This window comes from Anser anser, assembly GCF_964211835.1.
Source record: "Anser anser genome assembly, chromosome: 8".
NCBI classification, from domain to species: Eukaryota; Metazoa; Chordata; class Aves; order Anseriformes; family Anatidae; genus Anser; species Anser anser.
In genome coordinates this window covers 30,892,065-30,910,741 of record NC_139728.1, presented here as the reverse complement: position 1 = coordinate 30,910,741, position 18,677 = coordinate 30,892,065, and the positions used below count along the sequence as shown (strand labels likewise).

General features: G+C 50.8%; 2 protein-coding genes across 4 annotated transcripts in view; one reads left to right on the top strand and one right to left on the bottom strand.

Annotated features, from left to right (window-relative positions):
• Nucleotides 1-305: 305 nt before the first annotated feature.
• Nucleotides 306-9,921, top strand: SLC35D1 (solute carrier family 35 member D1). The gene is made up of 12 exons (XM_083845747.1): nt 306-535; nt 716-749; nt 1,415-1,501; nt 1,717-1,784; nt 1,963-2,034; nt 2,549-2,617; nt 3,122-3,224; nt 3,948-4,040; nt 5,796-5,863; nt 6,213-6,291; nt 7,276-7,358; nt 8,340-9,921. The coding sequence occupies exons 1-12, from the start codon at nt 327-329 to the stop codon at nt 8,446-8,448; spliced, it is 1,074 nt and encodes a 357-aa protein (XP_083701873.1). The 5' UTR covers nt 306-326; the 3' UTR covers nt 8,449-9,921.
• A 352-nt stretch (nt 9,922-10,273) lies between these two features.
• Nucleotides 10,274-18,677, bottom strand: part of MIER1 (MIER1 transcriptional regulator) — a 35,882-nt gene continuing 27,478 nt past the window's right edge. For 2 of the 3 annotated variants that reach the window (XM_083845738.1, XM_083845737.1), the window contains exons 9-13: nt 18,379-18,460; nt 16,971-17,065; nt 16,339-16,466; nt 14,527-14,666; nt 10,274-13,671 (exon numbers count right to left, since the gene is read on the bottom strand). In XM_083845738.1, the coding sequence (XP_083701864.1) occupies nt 13,346-13,671; nt 14,527-14,666; nt 16,339-16,466; nt 16,971-17,065; nt 18,379-18,460 (771 nt within the window). In that variant the 3' untranslated portion in view covers nt 10,274-13,345. The remainder of the gene's footprint in view (nt 13,672-14,526; nt 14,667-16,338; nt 16,467-16,970; nt 17,066-18,378; nt 18,461-18,677) is intronic. The other variant, XR_014587269.1, reaches the window with a different exon arrangement.

The window sequence follows — 18,677 nt, the reverse complement described above, 5'->3', positions numbered from 1 at the left end:
CGTGCAATATCCCTGCACAATGTCCCCGCGCAGCTCCCCCCTCGCACCCCCCTTTCCCGCCCTTTCCCTGCGGCCCCGCCCCCTCAAGCCCCGCCCACCCCTCCAAGCCCCGCCCACCCCTCCAAGCCCCGCCCACCCCTCCAAGCCCCCGCCCACCCCTCCAAGCCCCCGCCCACCGGCCCAGGCCCCGCCCACCGGCCCAGGCCCCGCCCACCCCCAGGCCCCGCCCCCTCCCCAGGCCCCGCCCACCCCCGGGCCCCGCCCCCTCCCCAGGCCCCGCCCACCGGCCCAGGCCCCGCCCACCCCCAGGCCCCGCCCCCGCAGCCATGTCGCGGCGGGCCGCGCGCAGCCGCCCGGCGGCCGGGGCTGAGGGGGGAGCCCCCGCGGGAGCCCCCGCGCGCGGCGATGCGGAGCGGGGCCGGGCCATGGCGGCGCCGGGGCTCTCGCTGTGCCTCCGCCTGCTGGCGGCGGCCTTCTACGGCCTCAGCTCCTTCCTCATCGTCGTCGTCAACAAGAGCGTCCTCACCGCCTACGGGTACGGCTCCCCCCCCCCCCCCCCCCCGGGGCTCCGAGCGCCCCCCGTTTCCTTCCCGTCCCGGTGCCCCCCCCCTCCCGCAGCCCGGTGCTGGGGGGGGGTCTCCCCGTGCCCCCCCCCTCGAGGCAGGGGTGCGGGGTGAGGGGGGGCCCCCTGCCCACGCCTGCTCTCTGCCCGCAGGTTCCCGTCCTCGCTGTGCGTGGGGCTGGGACAGGTGAGTGGGGGCGCCCCCGGTAATCCCCGCGATGCTTCCCCGTAACGCCCCCCCTTAACCCCCCCCTGGTCCCCCCTAAACCCCCCTAAATCGTCCGGTCCCCCCTAAACCCCCCTGGTCCCCCTTAGCCCACCCAATCTCCCCGCAATCCCCCCTTGACCCCCCCCAATCCCTCTTAACCCTGCCGGTACCCCCATAACCCCCCCAATCCCTCCTTAACCCCCTTTAAGCTCCTCAGTACCCATCCCCCCATTTTCCCCTTGACCCCCCCAATCCCCCTAACCCCCCTAATAATCCCATAGCCTCCCCAATCCCTCCTTAATCCCCCATAGCCCCCCCAATCCCTCTTTAACCCCCCCATAAGCCCCCCAATCCCTCCTTAACCCCCTTTAACCCCCCCGTACCCCCAAAATACCCCCTTAGCCCCCCCAATCCCTCCTTAGCCCCCCCAATCCCTCCTTAGCCCCCCCAATCCCTCCTTAGCCCCCTTTAACCCCCCCAGCACCCCCCCCAATCCCTCCTTAGCCCCCCCAATCCCTCCTTAGCCCCCTTTAACCCCCCCAGCACCCCCCCCCCAATCCCTCCTTAGCCCCCCCAATCCCCCCCCCCCATAACCCCCCAGTCCCCACCCGGGGCCCAGCGCCCACCCGTCCCCTCTCCCGCAGATGGTGGCGACGGTGGCGGTGCTGTGGGCCGGCAAGGCGCTGCGGGTGCTCAGCTTCCCCGACCTGGACAGGCACATACCCCGCCGGGTAAGCTACGGCCACCCCCGCCCCCCCCCCCCAGCCCCTTTTTGGGGGCTCCTCACCCCCTGCTCCATGCGCCTTCCCCAGCGGGTTTGGGGGAGCCCGTGCGTGGGGAACTTCCCCGGGTACGTCTGTCCGTGCGCTGTGTGCGCGGGTGCAGCTCCCCAGCCCCTTACTCGCACCGTTAACCCCCCCCCCCCCTTCTATTTTTAATTTTTTAGACATTTCCTCTACCTCTCCTGTACTTCGGGAACCAGATCACGGGACTGTTCAGCACCAAGAAGCTGAAGTACGGCTGCTTTGCCTCCTCCTGGGCCGTCTCCTCGCTCGCACGGGGCTGCTGGGGGGCAGCTGCCGTGTGTCCCCCCCCCCACCGGGGTTGGGGGTTTCGCAGGGGGTGGGCACGGCGGGCGGGAGCAGCAGGGGAGCGTCGGGGCCCCTCTCACTGCCAACCCTTCCCCCTGCAGCCTGCCGATGTTCACCGTCCTGCGGCGGTTCTCCATCCTGTTCACCATGTTCGCCGAGGGGTTCCTGCTCAAGTGAGTCTTGGCGGCTGCTCTCCTCCGGGGCGGCAGGAGGGTGCCGCAAGGCCGCACGCACCGCGTCAGCACGGCTTCGGGGCTGCGTGGCCACGGCTCCTGGCCCCGGGCTGCCTTTCGGGAGCGTGGGTGGGAGGAGGAAACGGGCACGGAGCGGCAGCACACTGCTGGCTCCAGCCCCAACCTGCGGGGCACGGGGGTGGGATGAGGTGTGGGGGACCCCAGGGCGGTGCAGGGCTGGCCCCTCGTCCCGCACCGTGCCCTCGGCTGCCGTGGGCAGGGCTGCAGCGCTCCCCGGGTACGCGCACCTTGCCCAGCTTTTTTCAGACAGTAATAATAAAACCCTGCCAAACTGCAAACTTTTTGGTCTCGCTTGCTGCTTGCGCACCTCCTTGTTAGCGTGGAGTTTTGTGGGTTTGGTTCCCCCGCCCGGTGCTGCTCCTCTCTGGGGTGTTTTAACGAGGATTTTCCCTGCCCGCGGCTGACCAGGGTGTCCCCGTCCCTCTCCTTCCAGGAAGAAGTTCTCGTGGGGCGTCCAGATGACGGTGTTCGCCATGATCATCGGCGCGTTTGTGGCTGCGAGGTGAGCCCCTCGTCCGCTGCTCTCGCGCCTGGCCTGCCTGTGGCTCTGCTTGGTGTCTGACAGCCCCGGCGCAGCGCTGTCCAGCCGGCGGCACTCAGCGGGACGGCACGCGTGGAGGCCTTTCCCCGGTGAAATCTTGGCAGCGTGTTCTGAGCTACGTGTACTGCTCAGAAAACAGCTGAGGCGCCCCACAAAGGTGCCTGCTTCCTCTCGTGGAAGCTGCGAGAGCGCAGCTCGAGCCCCTGCGCGGGGATGAGGTGAGGGCAGTGTCTGACCGTCCCGTTACGGCCTGGCGCGGGGAGTACGCGGCGACCTTTCCTCTTCCCCTTCAGGCAGACGTGCTGTACGGTAGGAAGGAATGTTCTCCAGCCTCAGATCCCACTCCTTCCCCGCACGATTAACTCTTTCTGGCAGCTGCCGGCAAAACGGAAGGTGGAAGAAATCCCACAGGCGGCACGCTCCGTGAAACTTCAACCCCGTAACTTTTGTTTTCGCCTTTCGCAGTGCTGACCTGGCGTTTGATCTGGAAGGGTATATTTTTATCCTCGTTAACGATGCCTTAACAGCTGCAAACGGTGCCTACGTCAAACAGAAGCTGGATTCCAAGGTAGGCTGACCTCTGTCCCTGCTGCCTGGGGCTGGCCTGTGGGGGTGGCACCAGGGAGGCTGACACGGGGCATGTGTCACCCCTGGGGGACACCTCTGCCGTGTCTGGGGTCTCCAGCTGGTGCCACCACGTCCTTCTCCCCAAATCTCCTCCCTCTGGCTCACACCTTGCCTAAGGAGCAAGCTTTGGGGGGAAATCCCGTGCTTTGCTGCGGGGGGTGGGTTCTGTTTCTGTGCCTTGATGCTCCAGAGACCTTGAGAAGGTCCAGCATCGTCCCCTGCAGGCAGCGAAGCCCCGCTGGGGGCTTGGTTGACATTTTTGCACCCAGATTATTTGGCCTGGTTCGCGCTGGTGGCTGGAGGCGCAGCCGGCATGCGGGAGGCATCAGCATGCGGGCTGCGTGATGCTGTTGGCTCTCCTGGTCCCAAGCCGTCTTGTCAGCCCTGCGAAACCTTCCTGTGCTGCTCCTCTGTTGGGAGAGAGACCCAGGGGCTTGTCAGCAGCACGCTGGCTCCTGGAGAGCCCCGCGGGCAGAGCTTGAGCTCCTGTCCTACAGAGCTTGAGCTCCTGTCCTAAAGCACCGTAGGGCTGGTGTCTCGCTGGCGTACAGCCCTCGTGCCTCCAGGAATCCCACGTGCACTTAGCTCGTCAGCAGCAATATGGATAAGGATTTGTGGTCCTGTGCGGAGCCAGCTTAAGGACTCGGACTTTTCCAATTTCTAGGAGCTGGGAAAATACGGTCTGCTCTACTACAACGCACTGTTCATGATCCTTCCCACCCTGACCATTGCCTACTTCACCGGGGATGCGCAGAAGGTAGGATTCTTGCCCCCGAAAGCAAAACCTGTGGCGGCACGATACCTTGCGGGCAAAAACTTGCTGGGAAGAACATCTCAGCGTTGGTTGTAAGGCCCTTTTCTGCAGGCTGGCCTCTTTGCGTACGGTGGCAAGTGCTCCAAACGTGGAGCTGCGAAGTAGCTCGTTACCCTGGCTTGTAGGTAGATGCCACGTGGCGTCTGGTGGGTGAGTTTAGGGCAGAGAGCGGTTTGAGGCCAGCTTTTGGGGTAGAGAGGGGGAACTGGCTAAGTAGAAAGAAACTGCAAGTCTTACGTTTGGCTTAAAATCCACAGAGTTGCCTCATCTGAGCGTTTTTGTCAAGTTGCAGGAATGGGGAAGTACAGGGGCAATGAGTGAAATCAAATATTATCTAAAATAAAGGAGTGTTTTTAGTGTAAATGGGTTTCTTCAAACTCCGTTGTCCTTCCCCCTTCCTGTAGCAGCTCTGTTGAACCGCTCCGAGGCACTCCTGCCTCCTTTGCCGTCTCATCCCTGGGGGTTTTGTTTTTTCCTGTGCTTCTGTGTACCTGAACTGCGCGCTGCGTTATTGTCACGCCAGTTCACAGCCGGTTACCCTTGGGGAGGGCCGGTGGCTTTTTTCTCCTGCTGGGAGCCCGGCGCCGTGGTGATGAACCCGGCGAGAGCTGCTGAGACCAGGAGCAGCGATGAGCGAGGGGCTTCGTGCGGGCCGGCTGAGCTGGGGAGCCTTTGGGGATAGAGTGCTCCCTGATAACCGGGAGCTGGCAGCCGAGGAGAAAACGTTGCTGTGTGCTGCACTGAGCAGCCTCTGTTCAGCCTCAGTAGAAATCTCTCACTGTGTTTTTTTTATTTTCCGTTCCCCTTGAATAAACTGGCCGAGCTCCTGGCGGTCGGGGCGGACAAAGCCGTGCTCTGTCGGGGCTCCCACTATGAACGGCGCCGCTGTGAGCGCCGGCAGCTGCCCGGGGTGGGCGCAGGAGCTGCTCCCCTGCCTCCTGCACGGCCGCCGCGCGTGGCAGAGCCGCGGGACCTGGCCGGCAGCAGCAGCGTCTCGCCCCACCGGGCCTGGCAGGGCACCGGGGGTAATTAAGAAATCCGTCAGCAGACGAGGAGATTAAAACCGAGGCCGTGCAGGGCTGCAGGCAGGGCAGAGCCCCTTGCCCCGCTGGCAGTGCTCTGCCCGAGGCAGCCAGGGCTGCCGTCGGCCTCCTCTGCCCCCCGGGGACGTGTTTCTGGGTCGTGCTCAGCTTCGTGTCCCCCAGCTCCCGCTCGGGCAAGGAGCGAGAGGTTTCCCAGCCAGCCCCCCTGAGCTGCCACCTCTCCCAGCACCTACACGAGATCTCCGCGTGAGCTCGTGGCCAAAGGTCCGGGAGCGCAGCTGTAAACGGCGGCGGCGCAGCTCGGTCGGGATCTCTGGGGCAAGGGCTGGGGCGCCCCACGCTGCTCTCGTGGCAAAGTGATCCCAGCCTCTGGGGAAGCTGCTGCCCGGGGCTGGGGGGGTTTGGGGCAGCACCCGCCGGGGAGGGGGGTGCCTCCTGCTCCTCTGAGCTCCCGTGACACCATGGACCCCTTTTTCCAGGAGGGCTGCAGTGGGTGCTGGGCCAGGTTGTGCGTTGACCCCCCTGGACTGGGGGCGATGCTGGTGGCAGGATATTCATCCGGGGGCGGCTCTTTGCTGCTGAGAGGTGAAAGCTGGGGGCTGGGGCTTGTCTTGCTGTGAATTACCGTGCCTCCTCCTCCTCCGTTTCTTCGCAGGCAATGGAGTACAAGGGCTGGGCAGATGTGTTCTTCGTCGTGCAGTTCACGCTGTCATGTGTGATGGGGTAAGGCTGCGTCCGGTGGTGCTCCCGAGGCATGTGTGTGGGGCTGGAGGGGGCACCGTGACCGCACCGGGGTCCGTCCTGGTCGCGTGGCGGGGGCTGCCAGCACCGGGGCTCCCGGCCTGGGAGGCACAGCAGTGGCGAATTTTGCTCGCCTGAGTAATTCTGGGTTAAAAAATAATTTTAGTCCTGATAGACACGATGCTGTTGAAAGCTGTGGTGGACGGAAATGACTCAGTGCAGGTTTCACCAGGAAAACGCCGTTCTAGAGCAGGGGGCGCGGGCCGAGAAGCTGAATTGCCGTGCTCTGAGCGCGTCCCGGAGCCTGACCCGCGGTCTGTTCCTCCCGCAGGTTTATTTTGATGTACTCCACGGTTCTTTGCACTCAGTACAATTCTGCTCTTACAACTACAATAGTTGGCTGCATTAAGGTAAGCAGCTTTCCGCGCCGGGCGAGCGCTGCAGTGGTTCCCGCTCGCGCCGCGCTGCCGGCGCGTGGGCTGGCTGCGCGCGGTGACGTGCCCGGCGGCGCTGCTCTTCCCATGCTGCGTGGCCGCGTGCCCGGGCTGCCTGCCCTGGGAGCTCGCGGCTGTTCCTGGAGCAGGGGCGAGCTTATTCCGGTAACGAGCAGCCTCCCTGCATCCCGTTTCGGGACGCTGGTGCTTCCCAGAAGCCTGGGAGAGGGGTGCTGGGGAGGAAGCGGGGCTGAGGCGTCAGCGCGGTGCTCAGCACCCAGCCTTCCTGGCTGCTGCGCTGGCCGCTCGGGCACACGGAGGTGCGGGACTGGCGCCACGGGACTGGCAGAGGTGGGACAGCACCTCTGGGAGCAGCAGGGGGATGTGCTGGGGTCGCGCCTCGAGGCCGTCGCTGTGCGCAGCAGGAGATCCGGGCGTGTTTGCACAGCGGTTGCTGCCAGCAGCTGCGCACGGACAGCTCTGGTGTAGCTTGTCCTGGGCTAATGAAGTGCAAAACGCCCAGAAGGAGCCAAATCTTCTGGGTCACCTCGTCCCGGGGTGGAACAAGCTGGCTGTAAAAATCGATGGGTGCTCCTGGGGGGTTTTCCTGGTTTTTCTGCCACGTATCAGCTGCCCATCCGGCAGGGCTGGTGTTGGAGCAGGGGGGGGATCTGCAGCCCTGCGGCTGCTGCGGGCACCAGGGGCCGGGAATGGCATTGCTCTGCCCCCCTGTGCGCTGTGCCACGTTGCTCTGCACCGCTGCCCGAGGACTCAAAGCCTCCATTCATCCAGCAGCACTAAACGCGCCCCCTTTTAATCCCGGATTACCAGCGCTCGCATATTTCACACTGTCCGCGTCCAGGCTTTCCTGTTTCCACGTTGCTTTAAAAACCAGAGCGTACGCTTGGCTCGGGTTGTGCAGACACTCACTCTTGTTCTTGCAATCTTTTTCCTTTGCAGAATATTTTAATAACCTATATTGGGATGTTTTTTGGAGGAGACTATATTTTTACATGGACAAACTTCATTGGTCTAAATATCAGGTAAGAGCGGTAGGGGTTGCAAATGTTCACGTTTTGCAAGTGAAAGCTGCCGTGAAGCTGAGACGGTTTGACTAATGAGACGCTTCTCTCACAGAACTGGGGGATTTTGACTCTGCATAGCTGTGGTTTTCAGCTGATCCAGGCAGGAAGAACAGCCACGTTTGTCCGTGAGCTGGGACGGAGTGAGTCCCGGCCCCGCGGCGAGCTGGGCTGGGAATGGCACCGCCGGGGGCACGCGTTCACCGGGGCACGTCCGCGCAGCTTTGACGTGTTTGACGTGGGTTTAGCTGCTGCTTTTTTAGGAAAGTGGAAAAAATAATAAAAAAAAAAAAGAGAGGAAGACTAGGTACGCTTACGCTGAAACCCTGTGGAGGAAAATAGCTTCCTGCTCGGAGCTTACAGGGAGTGGAAAGGCTCCTTTTTGTCTGGTGAAACAGCGCTGTTGACCCGGACGGGTCGTGCTTTGCTTTCGGACGTAACGCGCTGGCAGAGCGCGCTGGCGGGGCTTTTCCCCTGCCTCTCACTGCCTGGCAACACAGGAGCTCGTTTCCATTCGTGGCATGGCGCAGAGCAGCCGGGGCGTGTAATTAAGGTAGCAGAAGAAATATTTGCTTTATTTCGCCTGCTATTTTAGTGCAGCTTTTGGAAAAGTCTTTTGTGCGCTGGAGCGTATTCGGCTGCTGCAAAACGTCTCCCTGTGGCTCCCGTTCTGCGGCGGGGTTACCCCCGTGATGGAGCAAGCCCAGGAATAGAGCAGGTGCTCAGAATAGCAGGCGTTTGGGTATGAGTTAAGCAAAACACGTGGGCTTTGGAGGAAAACAGATTTTTTCCTTGCAAGTTGATGCTTGCTTTGGCTCCTTGATGGTCAGAACCACGGCTGGACCATTCCTCAGGCACCAGCGTTCGTGGCTGCCCAGGGTCTGGCAGACCTCGGCGATGTGGTGCCTCGCTTCACGCCTTTATCTCGACCTTTTTTTGCAGTATTGCTGGAAGCCTGGTGTATTCCTACATCACCTTCACAGAGGAGCAACTGAGCAAGCAGTCTGAAGCTGGCATCAAGATGGATATTAAAGGAAAAAGCTCTGTGTGACCAGGGGGATGCTTTTTCTGAAAGCAGAATGTTTCTGTTGAGCTGATCACTGGCAGAGTACAGTAAGGAATTAGGGGTGTCCGCTGCAGAGGAATGTTGATGCTCTTTAATTTGCACAATCCAGATTGCTGCCTTCAAAAATCATGGGGAAGATAAATGACTGCACGTGTAAGAATTCGTCTGATTAAGGCTGATTGATTGTGAGGAAATCCTGGGGTTTTAATCATGCTGAGACTTGGCAGGAGAGGCTCGCGCAAGCGGTGCAAGGGTTTGGACTGTGGAGGACTCATCAGCACCTGGGAAAGGTACACGAGCTGGAAACGGGGGGTCGGCCGGCCTTGGCAAGGGCTGGTGGCCCTCGGCTCCATGCCGAGCTGGGCCGGGCCAGGCCGGGCCGTCACCTGCAGCGCCTGGGCCTTGTCTGGCACCAGCCGTGGCGTGGTGACAGGACCGGGTTTTTAATACATCCAGCAGCGTTGACGGGTTTTTAAAGGTTGTCTTATACAGCACCTCTTTCTAGGCCTGTCCTCAGATTGTCTTTTGGTTTTAAAAACAATTCTTTTTAATTTTGGAAAAAAAAAAACTTTAGTAAAACCTTGTATTAGTGAGTTTTTTGTACGCTTTCCTTTGGTAACTAGGAGACCAAGCTCCGTAGGCAATACATTTTTGTTTCTGGAAGGTAACTGCTAAAAATGTCACTGGTGCTCAGCAAAGCTGCCTGGAGTGGCGTCCTGACCACTGGGGCTCGTCCACGTGAGTGAGACTGGCAGAGGCAGGGGGGGCTGCTGCCCTGTGCCCCCCTCCTTGCGCTGGGGGCTGCGGGCCGGGGCCTGTGCCCCCCTGCCCTGGCTTGGTCCGGCAGCAAGCCAGATGCTCCCCGATCCTTTTTTATAGCTTCCTGGGTTTTGTTAAACCCTTGGCTTTGCAGCCTGCCGCTGAGCTGCTGTTTCGGTGGGCTGGCAGGGGCGTAGGGCAGCGCAGGTACTCGTGGCACTTCCTTGAGCACACTCTCATAAGTCTTGTTTTTATTTTATTTTATTTTTTTCCCCCAAGTTCACTTATAACTTTGCTGTGCTGAGGCATTTGCAGTCAGGCTGTTGATTCTGTTGAGAGCATTTCTTGGTTTAATTTTGAATCTACTGGTTAGATTTATTGTCCAAAGGGTTAAAATATTTTTAAAGCTTATTTTGTTTGAAAATGTGCACACTTCAGTGCTGGGTCTGGATGGTATTGTATACACTGGGAAAGCAAAGAGTTCCTACAACAGTATTTTCTATGCTATTAATCTACTAAATTGTTTTCTATACAGAATCTATTTACAAAATTCACCATTTTAGTGATTAAAAGGGTGACCTTTTTATTTGAATGTATGGCAGGCTTTATATGTAAGTCAGTAATGATAGCAAAAAAAGGATTTTATGTGCCTACGTATTTTTGTACCGGCTTCCAATAAAACCAACGACCTTCCTCCTACCTCGTCCTTGTCTGTGATTAAATGTGGCTGCACGGGCCGGCCGCTCGCTCCCTCCAGTGGTAAGCAGGGGAGGCTGGAGCCGAATCAGGTTGGTGCCCGGGGCTGCACAGAGCAACACCCAGCGGCAGGCTGTGGCCCCGAAGTGAAATTCATCGGAGGGAAGGGGCCCAGGGCACGTGTGGGAGTCGCAGGATGACGTTTTTGCCTACAAGGATGGGTTTCTGCAAGTTGTGCTGATGTAGCCAGTTACTGGCACGCTCCTACAGCAGGCACGGGTCTGCGAGGCGCCCAGGAGCAGAACCACTCCGCCCCGTTCTGATCAAACCACTCAGGAATCTTGTATGCAGACAGTGTGTTTAAAAAAATAGTTTAATAAGCTTTTTCAGAATTGCAGACAGGGAACAGGGATAAGACAAGGGAGTTACTAACAGTGCAAAATTACTATGTGTGACAAACTGTATAAAAACTAACTTGTAAATTCTGTGTGTCTGTGGTTGTTGGTATTAACATCACTTTAAATAGCCTTTGGAAAGCCCAACAAGGATTTACTCAGTTGAACTGGAGCTTTCAGTTCAGGCTGCAGTCACAAAGCACTCTGTGAAAGCCAGACTCCCCATCCAGCTGAAGACATCGTGGTAGTGCTTGAAAAACATACCCCTGTGTTACTGCAAGCTCCAACCTTGCCAGTGCTGGCTGGAAACAAGTTCAACCATTTCTGGGCTCCAAAGCGTACTGAATGCTTTTTAAACAAAATCAAAGTTACTAAAGTTCTAGATTTTTTAAATAGCTTTAGTAGTGCAATGACTTATCAAGTTATAGTGGCTGCATTTTGTAGAACATGAACAAAGTATTGTATAAAACACCAGCATGAACAAACTGTAAATTATAATTAAATATTCTTAAAGTCTAACTGAGCATTACATAGGTGTTGATTACGGAATGTCAGGTCTCTTCTATGTATCACCAGAAAAAGGTAAGATTAAAAAAAAAAAACAACAAAGCAACGTTCCTGAAAATATACACAGTGCTGTATTTCACACACAAGCCTGAGACAATTGACTTATAAACTTTCCTATAAATTTTTGGAAGTATCTCCAACTTGCAAACCAACTTGCAAACAGAAATGCATAACAATACAATTGAAAAAAGGACTCTAGCTGCAACAACTCTTAGAAGCGCCGCACTGCCCTCCAGTCTGAAACCGTCTCAAGCCCACACCTTTGAGATAACTGTGATACTTCAGGGCTCCGTTAATTAAACGGATTGCAAATCAACAGCAACCTCTTCCTAACGCAACCGCTTGCTTAATCAAGTGATTAACGCAGGCCATGCATTACCAATCCTTACCCATGTGCCTCTCAACATCAATTACTGTCTGAAGGTAGGTAGATGTCAACTTCACACATCAGCTGAACCAGTTAAAACATCAGTCCAAACGGTTCTGGGAACAGCAGGTAAATGCAGTCCAGGAACTAACCACGTTGATGAAGCTAATCTGGATCCAGGGAATTTGGCTCGTTAATGACCATGAAGTCCAAGGACATGTAGTTGAAGAACAAAACGAAACGAAACCCTTAGCAGATTTTTTTTTTTTCAGGTTGATACGTCAGTTTCAAGCCATGGGACCCTACATTTAAAACTGGAATCGTGAAGACATACATTTTAAGATCATTTAGGTAAAAACCAATTAAAAATTAACAGCACACTTGTAAGCCACAGGAGGAGGAGACAAGATTATTAATTATACAAATGAACAATTTTTCCTATTTTTATTTCAGTAGACTGTAGCTGTGGCTTAAAAAAATGGTTTTTAAAAAAAAAACCACTTATTAAGAATCTTTCTATTTCATGGATGTAAGCCCTACTTCAACACCTTTCAAACTGTGCTAGTGGGAAGGTAAGCATCGCCCTGCTCCACACACATTTACAAAGAATTTTAGTTTCTAGCACATTAATCTTAAAAGAGTTACCCATACCTACTCTCACTTCTTACACATGTGAATCTCTATATAGCAAACGTATTTATGTGTATATACTGTACCAAGTACTTCTGGGTGATGTTTCTGCTCCCACTGAAATATCCATCGACGTAAGGTCCGTAAGTATTCAGAAATTCAAGCTCAGGCACCAGGTTACCAGCTGCACGTCCATTTCTAACCGGTACAGCCAGAATCACTTGACCCATTTCCTGTCCTTCCTGTGCTCGGTGAAATGTAGATGATGAGAGATATACTGAAAATAGATCAATGAATAATCTAAAACCTGACCCTGGTGGACAAGGTTTAGTAAACTTAAGCATTTGGCTGACATGAAATTTATCTGAGCTCAAAATAAAATGAGAAAATGTAAATGAAAGCAAGAAAATTTGTGCAATGCAAGCATCATGCTTAACAAATTCTTAGCATCACTATTTGTCATAAAACGAGAAAAATAATCTTTTCAAAATCAAATGACTTCTAACCATTCTTGATGTTAATGATTTCCTGTTTTTTTTGAGAAGAAAATAACATGTTGGTGACTGATAAGCATTCTTTTTTTTTCTAGGTCAATTGGTTTGGTTTGTCTTTTTTTGTGTCTTTTTTTTTTTTTTAAGAAAAGAGTTCAGCAAAATAAAATGAAGCTGACATTAGACTCAGGATATCAATTCTCTCATAAAAGTTTACCAACTGTACAAGTTAAGAAAATTATACAAGCTTTTGTTTTAAGAAAGGACAGTTCAATCAAGACATAAGTACTGTAAAAATCTTTCAAAGGCTACAAAGAAATCTGGAAAAATACAGAATGTATTTCTTTAGCCCAGATAAGAATATGGAAAGACATCATTGATGTCAACAATTTTACATATACAAACCTGACCTGGTTTAGTTATTACCTTTTAAAACTTCTATATATAAAAATAGTTGTGCTCATAACTTTCAGGATTCATAAGGGTTCCTTAGCAATGGGGTGACACGTTTTTCTCTCTCGAATGAGTCTCTGTGCCTACTCTGATGCGTGTCTTGGAATCCTCTATTTCATTGTAACTCCCCACGACAATCAGAAATTTAAACCAGCCCCCTGCTTCAAATAGGACGCTTTGTTCACTTGTACAATGCTTAATAGTGTATATACACAGAATTAATTTTCTTTAACTTATTAGGCTGGAAGCATTTTTTCAGAAAATCACCGATTTGTCTCTCAAATATTTTTAAGCGCCTTAGTGTTCCCAGAACTACAGCTGACAGCTCTGAGAAACAGAATATTCTCCTACTGCTTTTCAGCACTGACAGAAACAAATAATCAGATCTTAAGAGCCAACTAGAAGGTATAAAGAAAATCTCAGCAGATTGTTTTACAGAACTGGATTTTGTAAGGTAACCCATCAACCCTGAAAATTTTAGACACCCAAAATTTACTCCAAGGAATAAAATCAGCTCTTAATATTCAGTCATCCAAAGATTCTAGTTCTTCAAGCTTCCCGTGTGAGTTTGCTTCTTGGAAGAACTCCGATGAACCAGGACTCTCTTTTCCACTGCTGTTAATTCTTCTTCTTTTTAGAGGTCTTTCACTTTTTTCTTCAAAATCGTTTTCATTTCTTGAAGTTGAATGAGCAAGTTTTGGGTCAATGGAAAGGTTTTCAGTTTCATACCCATTTGTATCCAGATCTGTGTGAGGTGTTTTCTTGCCACTGGTAGGTCCATTTACATGCAATCCTTCAATTTTTGCTTCATCTTTATTTGGGATCTCTCCTGGCCCGTTAGCAGACACCCCTGCGTTAGAGACATATAAAGAGAGTAGAAGTGTAAGTAGAACAGGAAAAATTGTGACAGGTCAATAAACAGAAGCCTAACTACTCCCACTGAACTAAAAAGCCAATACTGGTCTTCGTGTCCTCACTGTGCGATGAACAAGTGGTTTATCTGCATACAAATGACAGATATATCATGACAGTTTATGGAAGCCCTCAGAAGCATCATCAGCCAAGAAAATGACCCAGAAACCCACAACAGTGCAAGCTGCGGGTGGACTGCCCTCACCTGGGCAGTCTCTGTAGTTTCCCCTCTTTTCACAATCTCAAACAGCTCCCTAGCCCCTCCCTCCACTTGCTACAGCTTTTACTTCAGCTCCATCAGAACGGCTGTCCCTTGCTTTTGAGGTTTCTTTTCAGGAGCGAGCATGCCCTGGCTCTTCTCCCATTCCAAACTGGCCCTTGATACCCCACATCTGGTAAGACCAGTTAACTGCGTTCCTGGGATAAGCACTAGGCAAGCACTAGCACACTGCCCGACAGTTTCCATCTCAGACAGTTGATTTAAAAGCCCTGCATTGAACTCCTCACAAAGTTAGCATTACAGTACTACAGCAGCACGGGGAAGACAAGACCAGGTAAAGTGCATTTAAAAGGAAGGTTCTACTGAGATTTATCTTCACTACATGGCTACTGGCTACATGCAAATACGTAGCTCTTTTTTAAAAAACATTTTTAAGTTAAAGCTGCTAACACCCTGGAAAATACTTTAAACTAGAGCTGTTTTTGGAGAGGGAAACTGAACTTCTCTTTTGGGTTGTCATCTGCAACGCTGCTGTGACTTGGCAACCCGCTTTCGGAGCAACGGGGCACTCACCATTCTGATTACTGCTGCTGGTTGCACTGTCTTCTCTCTCGGACTGGCTGGTGCTGCTGTTGGAAGTCGTAGGAGGCGGGGACGGAGCTCTGCTGGAAGCAGCACTTTCACTTTCATCCAGGAGGCGGTCCATGTAATCTCTGCACAACACAAACAGCACACTCAGCACTGCCCTCGCTCCTGAAAGGACTGATTTTGTTTGTACAAAAGTGTTCACTGCACATACTGCACGTGTGACCTGTTTGCATCTTTGTATCTCTCTGAAATGCACGACTTCTGCAAACTTAAAACTGTAAGATCAGCTCTGTTAACTGGCCCACGGTCGGTCTGACCACAGCGACTGCCATTTGCTGACCGAGCACTGCAGTCAGCTTACAGAAACTCAGCGCGCGCTTGTGCTACATCCCGTAAGATCACGCACGAGCAGAAACATCAACAATGCTGTGATGCTGTGGGCTGCGTTTTCAAGGTGCTGCTCCAAGGCAGGTTCACACTAAGCTCTCACGGTTTGCTGCGGCAGTGGTAGCACACTATTAATTAAGTTTTGTGCGTATACAGTCTTGAAAGGGCTAAGAGTTAAAAGCAAATGAGAAACTTCAGTTAGACGTAAGACACGTTCCCATATCTGAAATCTATTACAGTCCCACAATTTAGGTCACTAATTGTAAATCTCTTATGACAGATACAAACAAACACAGCCAGTTGGTAAAGCCCTTCCATTCAGGGCATTAGTCTGGATTAACTCCAGAAGCAGCATAACCTCACACACAGCTACTCTGGAACTGATACTGCACTCTGAATTCCAACGTCTATCTGCAAAAGCTTTCAAGAACAGACAAGTACAATCCGTAATGACCCTTCTTCTGGTAACACTTTTGAACACCATATGCAATCAACAGCAAAAGAATCAGAGGATATTTTAAGTGATTAACAAGCAAGAATGTCTATCAATTTGGGTATAAATGGGAAAAAAAAGGGGTGGGCAGAAGACGGGCAGACAGACTGTCTCTGGCAACTGGAGAAGAAAATCCAGCAGCTCTGTAACAGTCTACGTATCAAAGGAGCCACAGATGGCAACCCTCAATGTCATACTGCTATTTCACTTTGGTGCTCCAACACACAGTTCTAAAATGTTTACAGAAACAATAATATTTAAAAGAGGGAAGGACAGACAAGCCAGAAACAAATTATAAGAAAAAATAATTGTAAAAAAAACTTGGAGAAAGGCTGCGGAAAGAGCAAGACACAAAAATCACAGCATTGGAATGAAGGGCAGAAGATAATGCTGGCTGACTTGCTCAGATTTGAGGGATGAGAATAAAGAGCTATGCACAGACATTTCCCTCCCTGTCTAGCAGAGTGAATGTGGGAAGAAGCTATGTACCAAGAAAAAAGCCCTAGTGCAGGGCACTGTGTTGGCCAGAATGCTTTACAGACGATGTATTTCAAGCATACACCACAGCATGTGCCACAACTTGTGACTCATGCCTCTGTACAAAACATGCATTTAAAGCAATACTTAAAAAGCAAGTACTTAAAAAAATCACATATTTGCAGAAACGTTACATTTGTGAAACATCTAAACAGAAAACACACCAAATTAAATTGCTGATCAATGCACATTGTTGGCCTATTTCCAAACAAACGTACTTTAGAAATTACATTATACACACCAATTTGCTTTTCTTATAGCCCTGCCGAAACCTGGCACTATGGAATCTCTAGATTGTCATTCCATTTCAGACTAGAGAGGTACAAAAGAAAGATTTAGATCCAGCATGTAAAAGCACATAAGAATAATGCACATCTTACGTTACACCAGGATGAAGATTGTATTTCTTCTTTCCAAATCGGGTCTGCTGCGCAAAGAAATCATAACGCTCTGATTTCTTCCACATGTAATAAAATGCTACACACTCACCAACTGATCTTGTTCGTACCTAGGAAATATGTGCCATGAAAATTTTGATGACTTCAAATATGTGTTTTGTCAAAAAGCTAACATTTAAATCAAAATGTGTGAAATTCAAAGTCCATGCTTCTTTATACAACATACAAAAGAGAGGAAACTATTGACTCAAAATTTCAGAGGCCCAGAAATTAAAACACTTTGTAGTAATACTGATGACATCTCAAGGTGCTGCGAGCAAAACCTTCGGGAGAAATATTCATGTCTGTTTCGCCACTCTATTCAGACCAGAATAAGACTATAGGGATGTAGACCCTTCCTGTATGTACGCATAGCAAGACTTTTGCACTTTCCTGAACCTAGGGTTCACAGTCACAGAGGATTCTGGACTTTGACAAACCAGTTTGACTACCAGCGTAGTCAAAACTAGAAGTAAATATATTGATTTGTGAAAGAAATTGAGCACAAGAACTTATCTACATTTCTCAAAAAAATAGAAAGCAAGAACTACATTTTACATTTTTAAGGTGTTTACCTTATTTGCCTGAATCACATGAAAATCCTTGCCATACACTTTCAGCCCTTGTTCAAAGTTCCTGCATTCTTCTTCTGTCCAAACAGATAATTCTTCTAAAGGAATGAGATAAAGAAAACACTTTACATAAAAGCATATGGCCAGTAAAAGAGAATTTAGTGACAGAAAACATATGGCATTCAAGTTTCTTACAGCACCTTCTGACTAATGAGAACCACCTCCAGAAATTTCACGTACTGGTACAAAACTGAAAATTCTCCCTGCTAGTCAGAAGATGGGAAATTTTGGTTGGCTTAAGGAGCTCGTTGGTAGGGACTGTTATAAACAGTCCCTTATTCCTGCCCAGCTGCATGCGGGAAATGGCAACAGAAAGAAGGGCTTAGAAACCTGGTCTCAACATTCTGCCCTACAACGACAGGAAGCAGGCAGGTATCCTTCAACCCAGCACACAGCACAGGGAGCTAGCTCATCCTATGGACTCAAACTAGTTCTGGGTATTTGGAAGAAGCAGGGGAAAAGGAGCGGGGAATGAGATCTTCCCCTACCCCCGGCAGGAGCCAGCAACGATAGGATGTGAATTCCAGTCAGGTAAAGTAAGAAACTGTGCTGCTCACACAAAAAAATGGGAAACGGATGGGAAATCTTAGCTCCGCTGAAGCCAGAATAAACCCCTAAAAACTTTCAGTCACAGTTCTAAGAACTTAATATAATTTGGCCTTATTGAATCCTCAGGTCACAAGTAAGGACTAAGATAGTGTGAGAACAAACTGATCTTGATTTGAGCACCCTTGTCTTGTGATTTGCACAGTAAACTCTGGAGAAGCCAATTGTTTAAAAGAAGAACCTTTTGTTAGTTGCTTGTTACTGTGAGCACAAAGATCAATACCAAAACAGCAAATGCTTTAGGCTCCAAAAGGATCTTCAAGACCGGCATCTTTTTAGTGGCATACCTTTTCAAATAAAAGGTTTTGATGCTCACTCTCCTTTATTTAGAACTGAGTTATCTCATTTTTTACATGTTTGTTCCATTAACTTTAAGGGCTGAAGAGGTGTAGAACAAAGAATGAAATACCAAGGAAATGCACAGTTCAGCTGCTAAGAACTCATTTTACATTTTAACTTGTCATTAAAGTCACAAATATAAATATCAAGCTTTGTTAACAGAAGGCTAATTTACTTGCTGTCTTTGGGGATGTACTTGTTTACACTACATCCGCTAATTTCATTCTCTCAGAGAACAAAAAGACATTCACTGAAGGCTGCATTTAAGTGAGCACTGATATGTAATGCTGACGTGCAGTCAAGCTCTAATAAAATGTCTCAGTCTGCTGACAGCAAAAGCCGCTATCTGTGTAACAAATTAAAGCAAAGTTCAACAACAGGAAGCTAGGTTTTTGTGTATGCTCACCTCTGGCTGCTTTCACATTAAATCTCAACCTTCGTAATGATTCTTCAGTATCAAAATTGCACTTAACCAGTTCATACAATGCCTGTAAAGACAAAAAGACATATGTTTAACAATCTAAATAGTGCTAAACTTATGTTGTGCCATAGGAGCATACTCAGTAAATCATTAAAACCTAATTCAAAGAGGATTAAAAATAAACTTTTTGAATGAATGTATTGCAATTTACAAAAGCACAAAGACATATTCCCTCTGTTCAATTTCCATTTCTCTTAATTACAAAACCTGGTATACACCCAGGA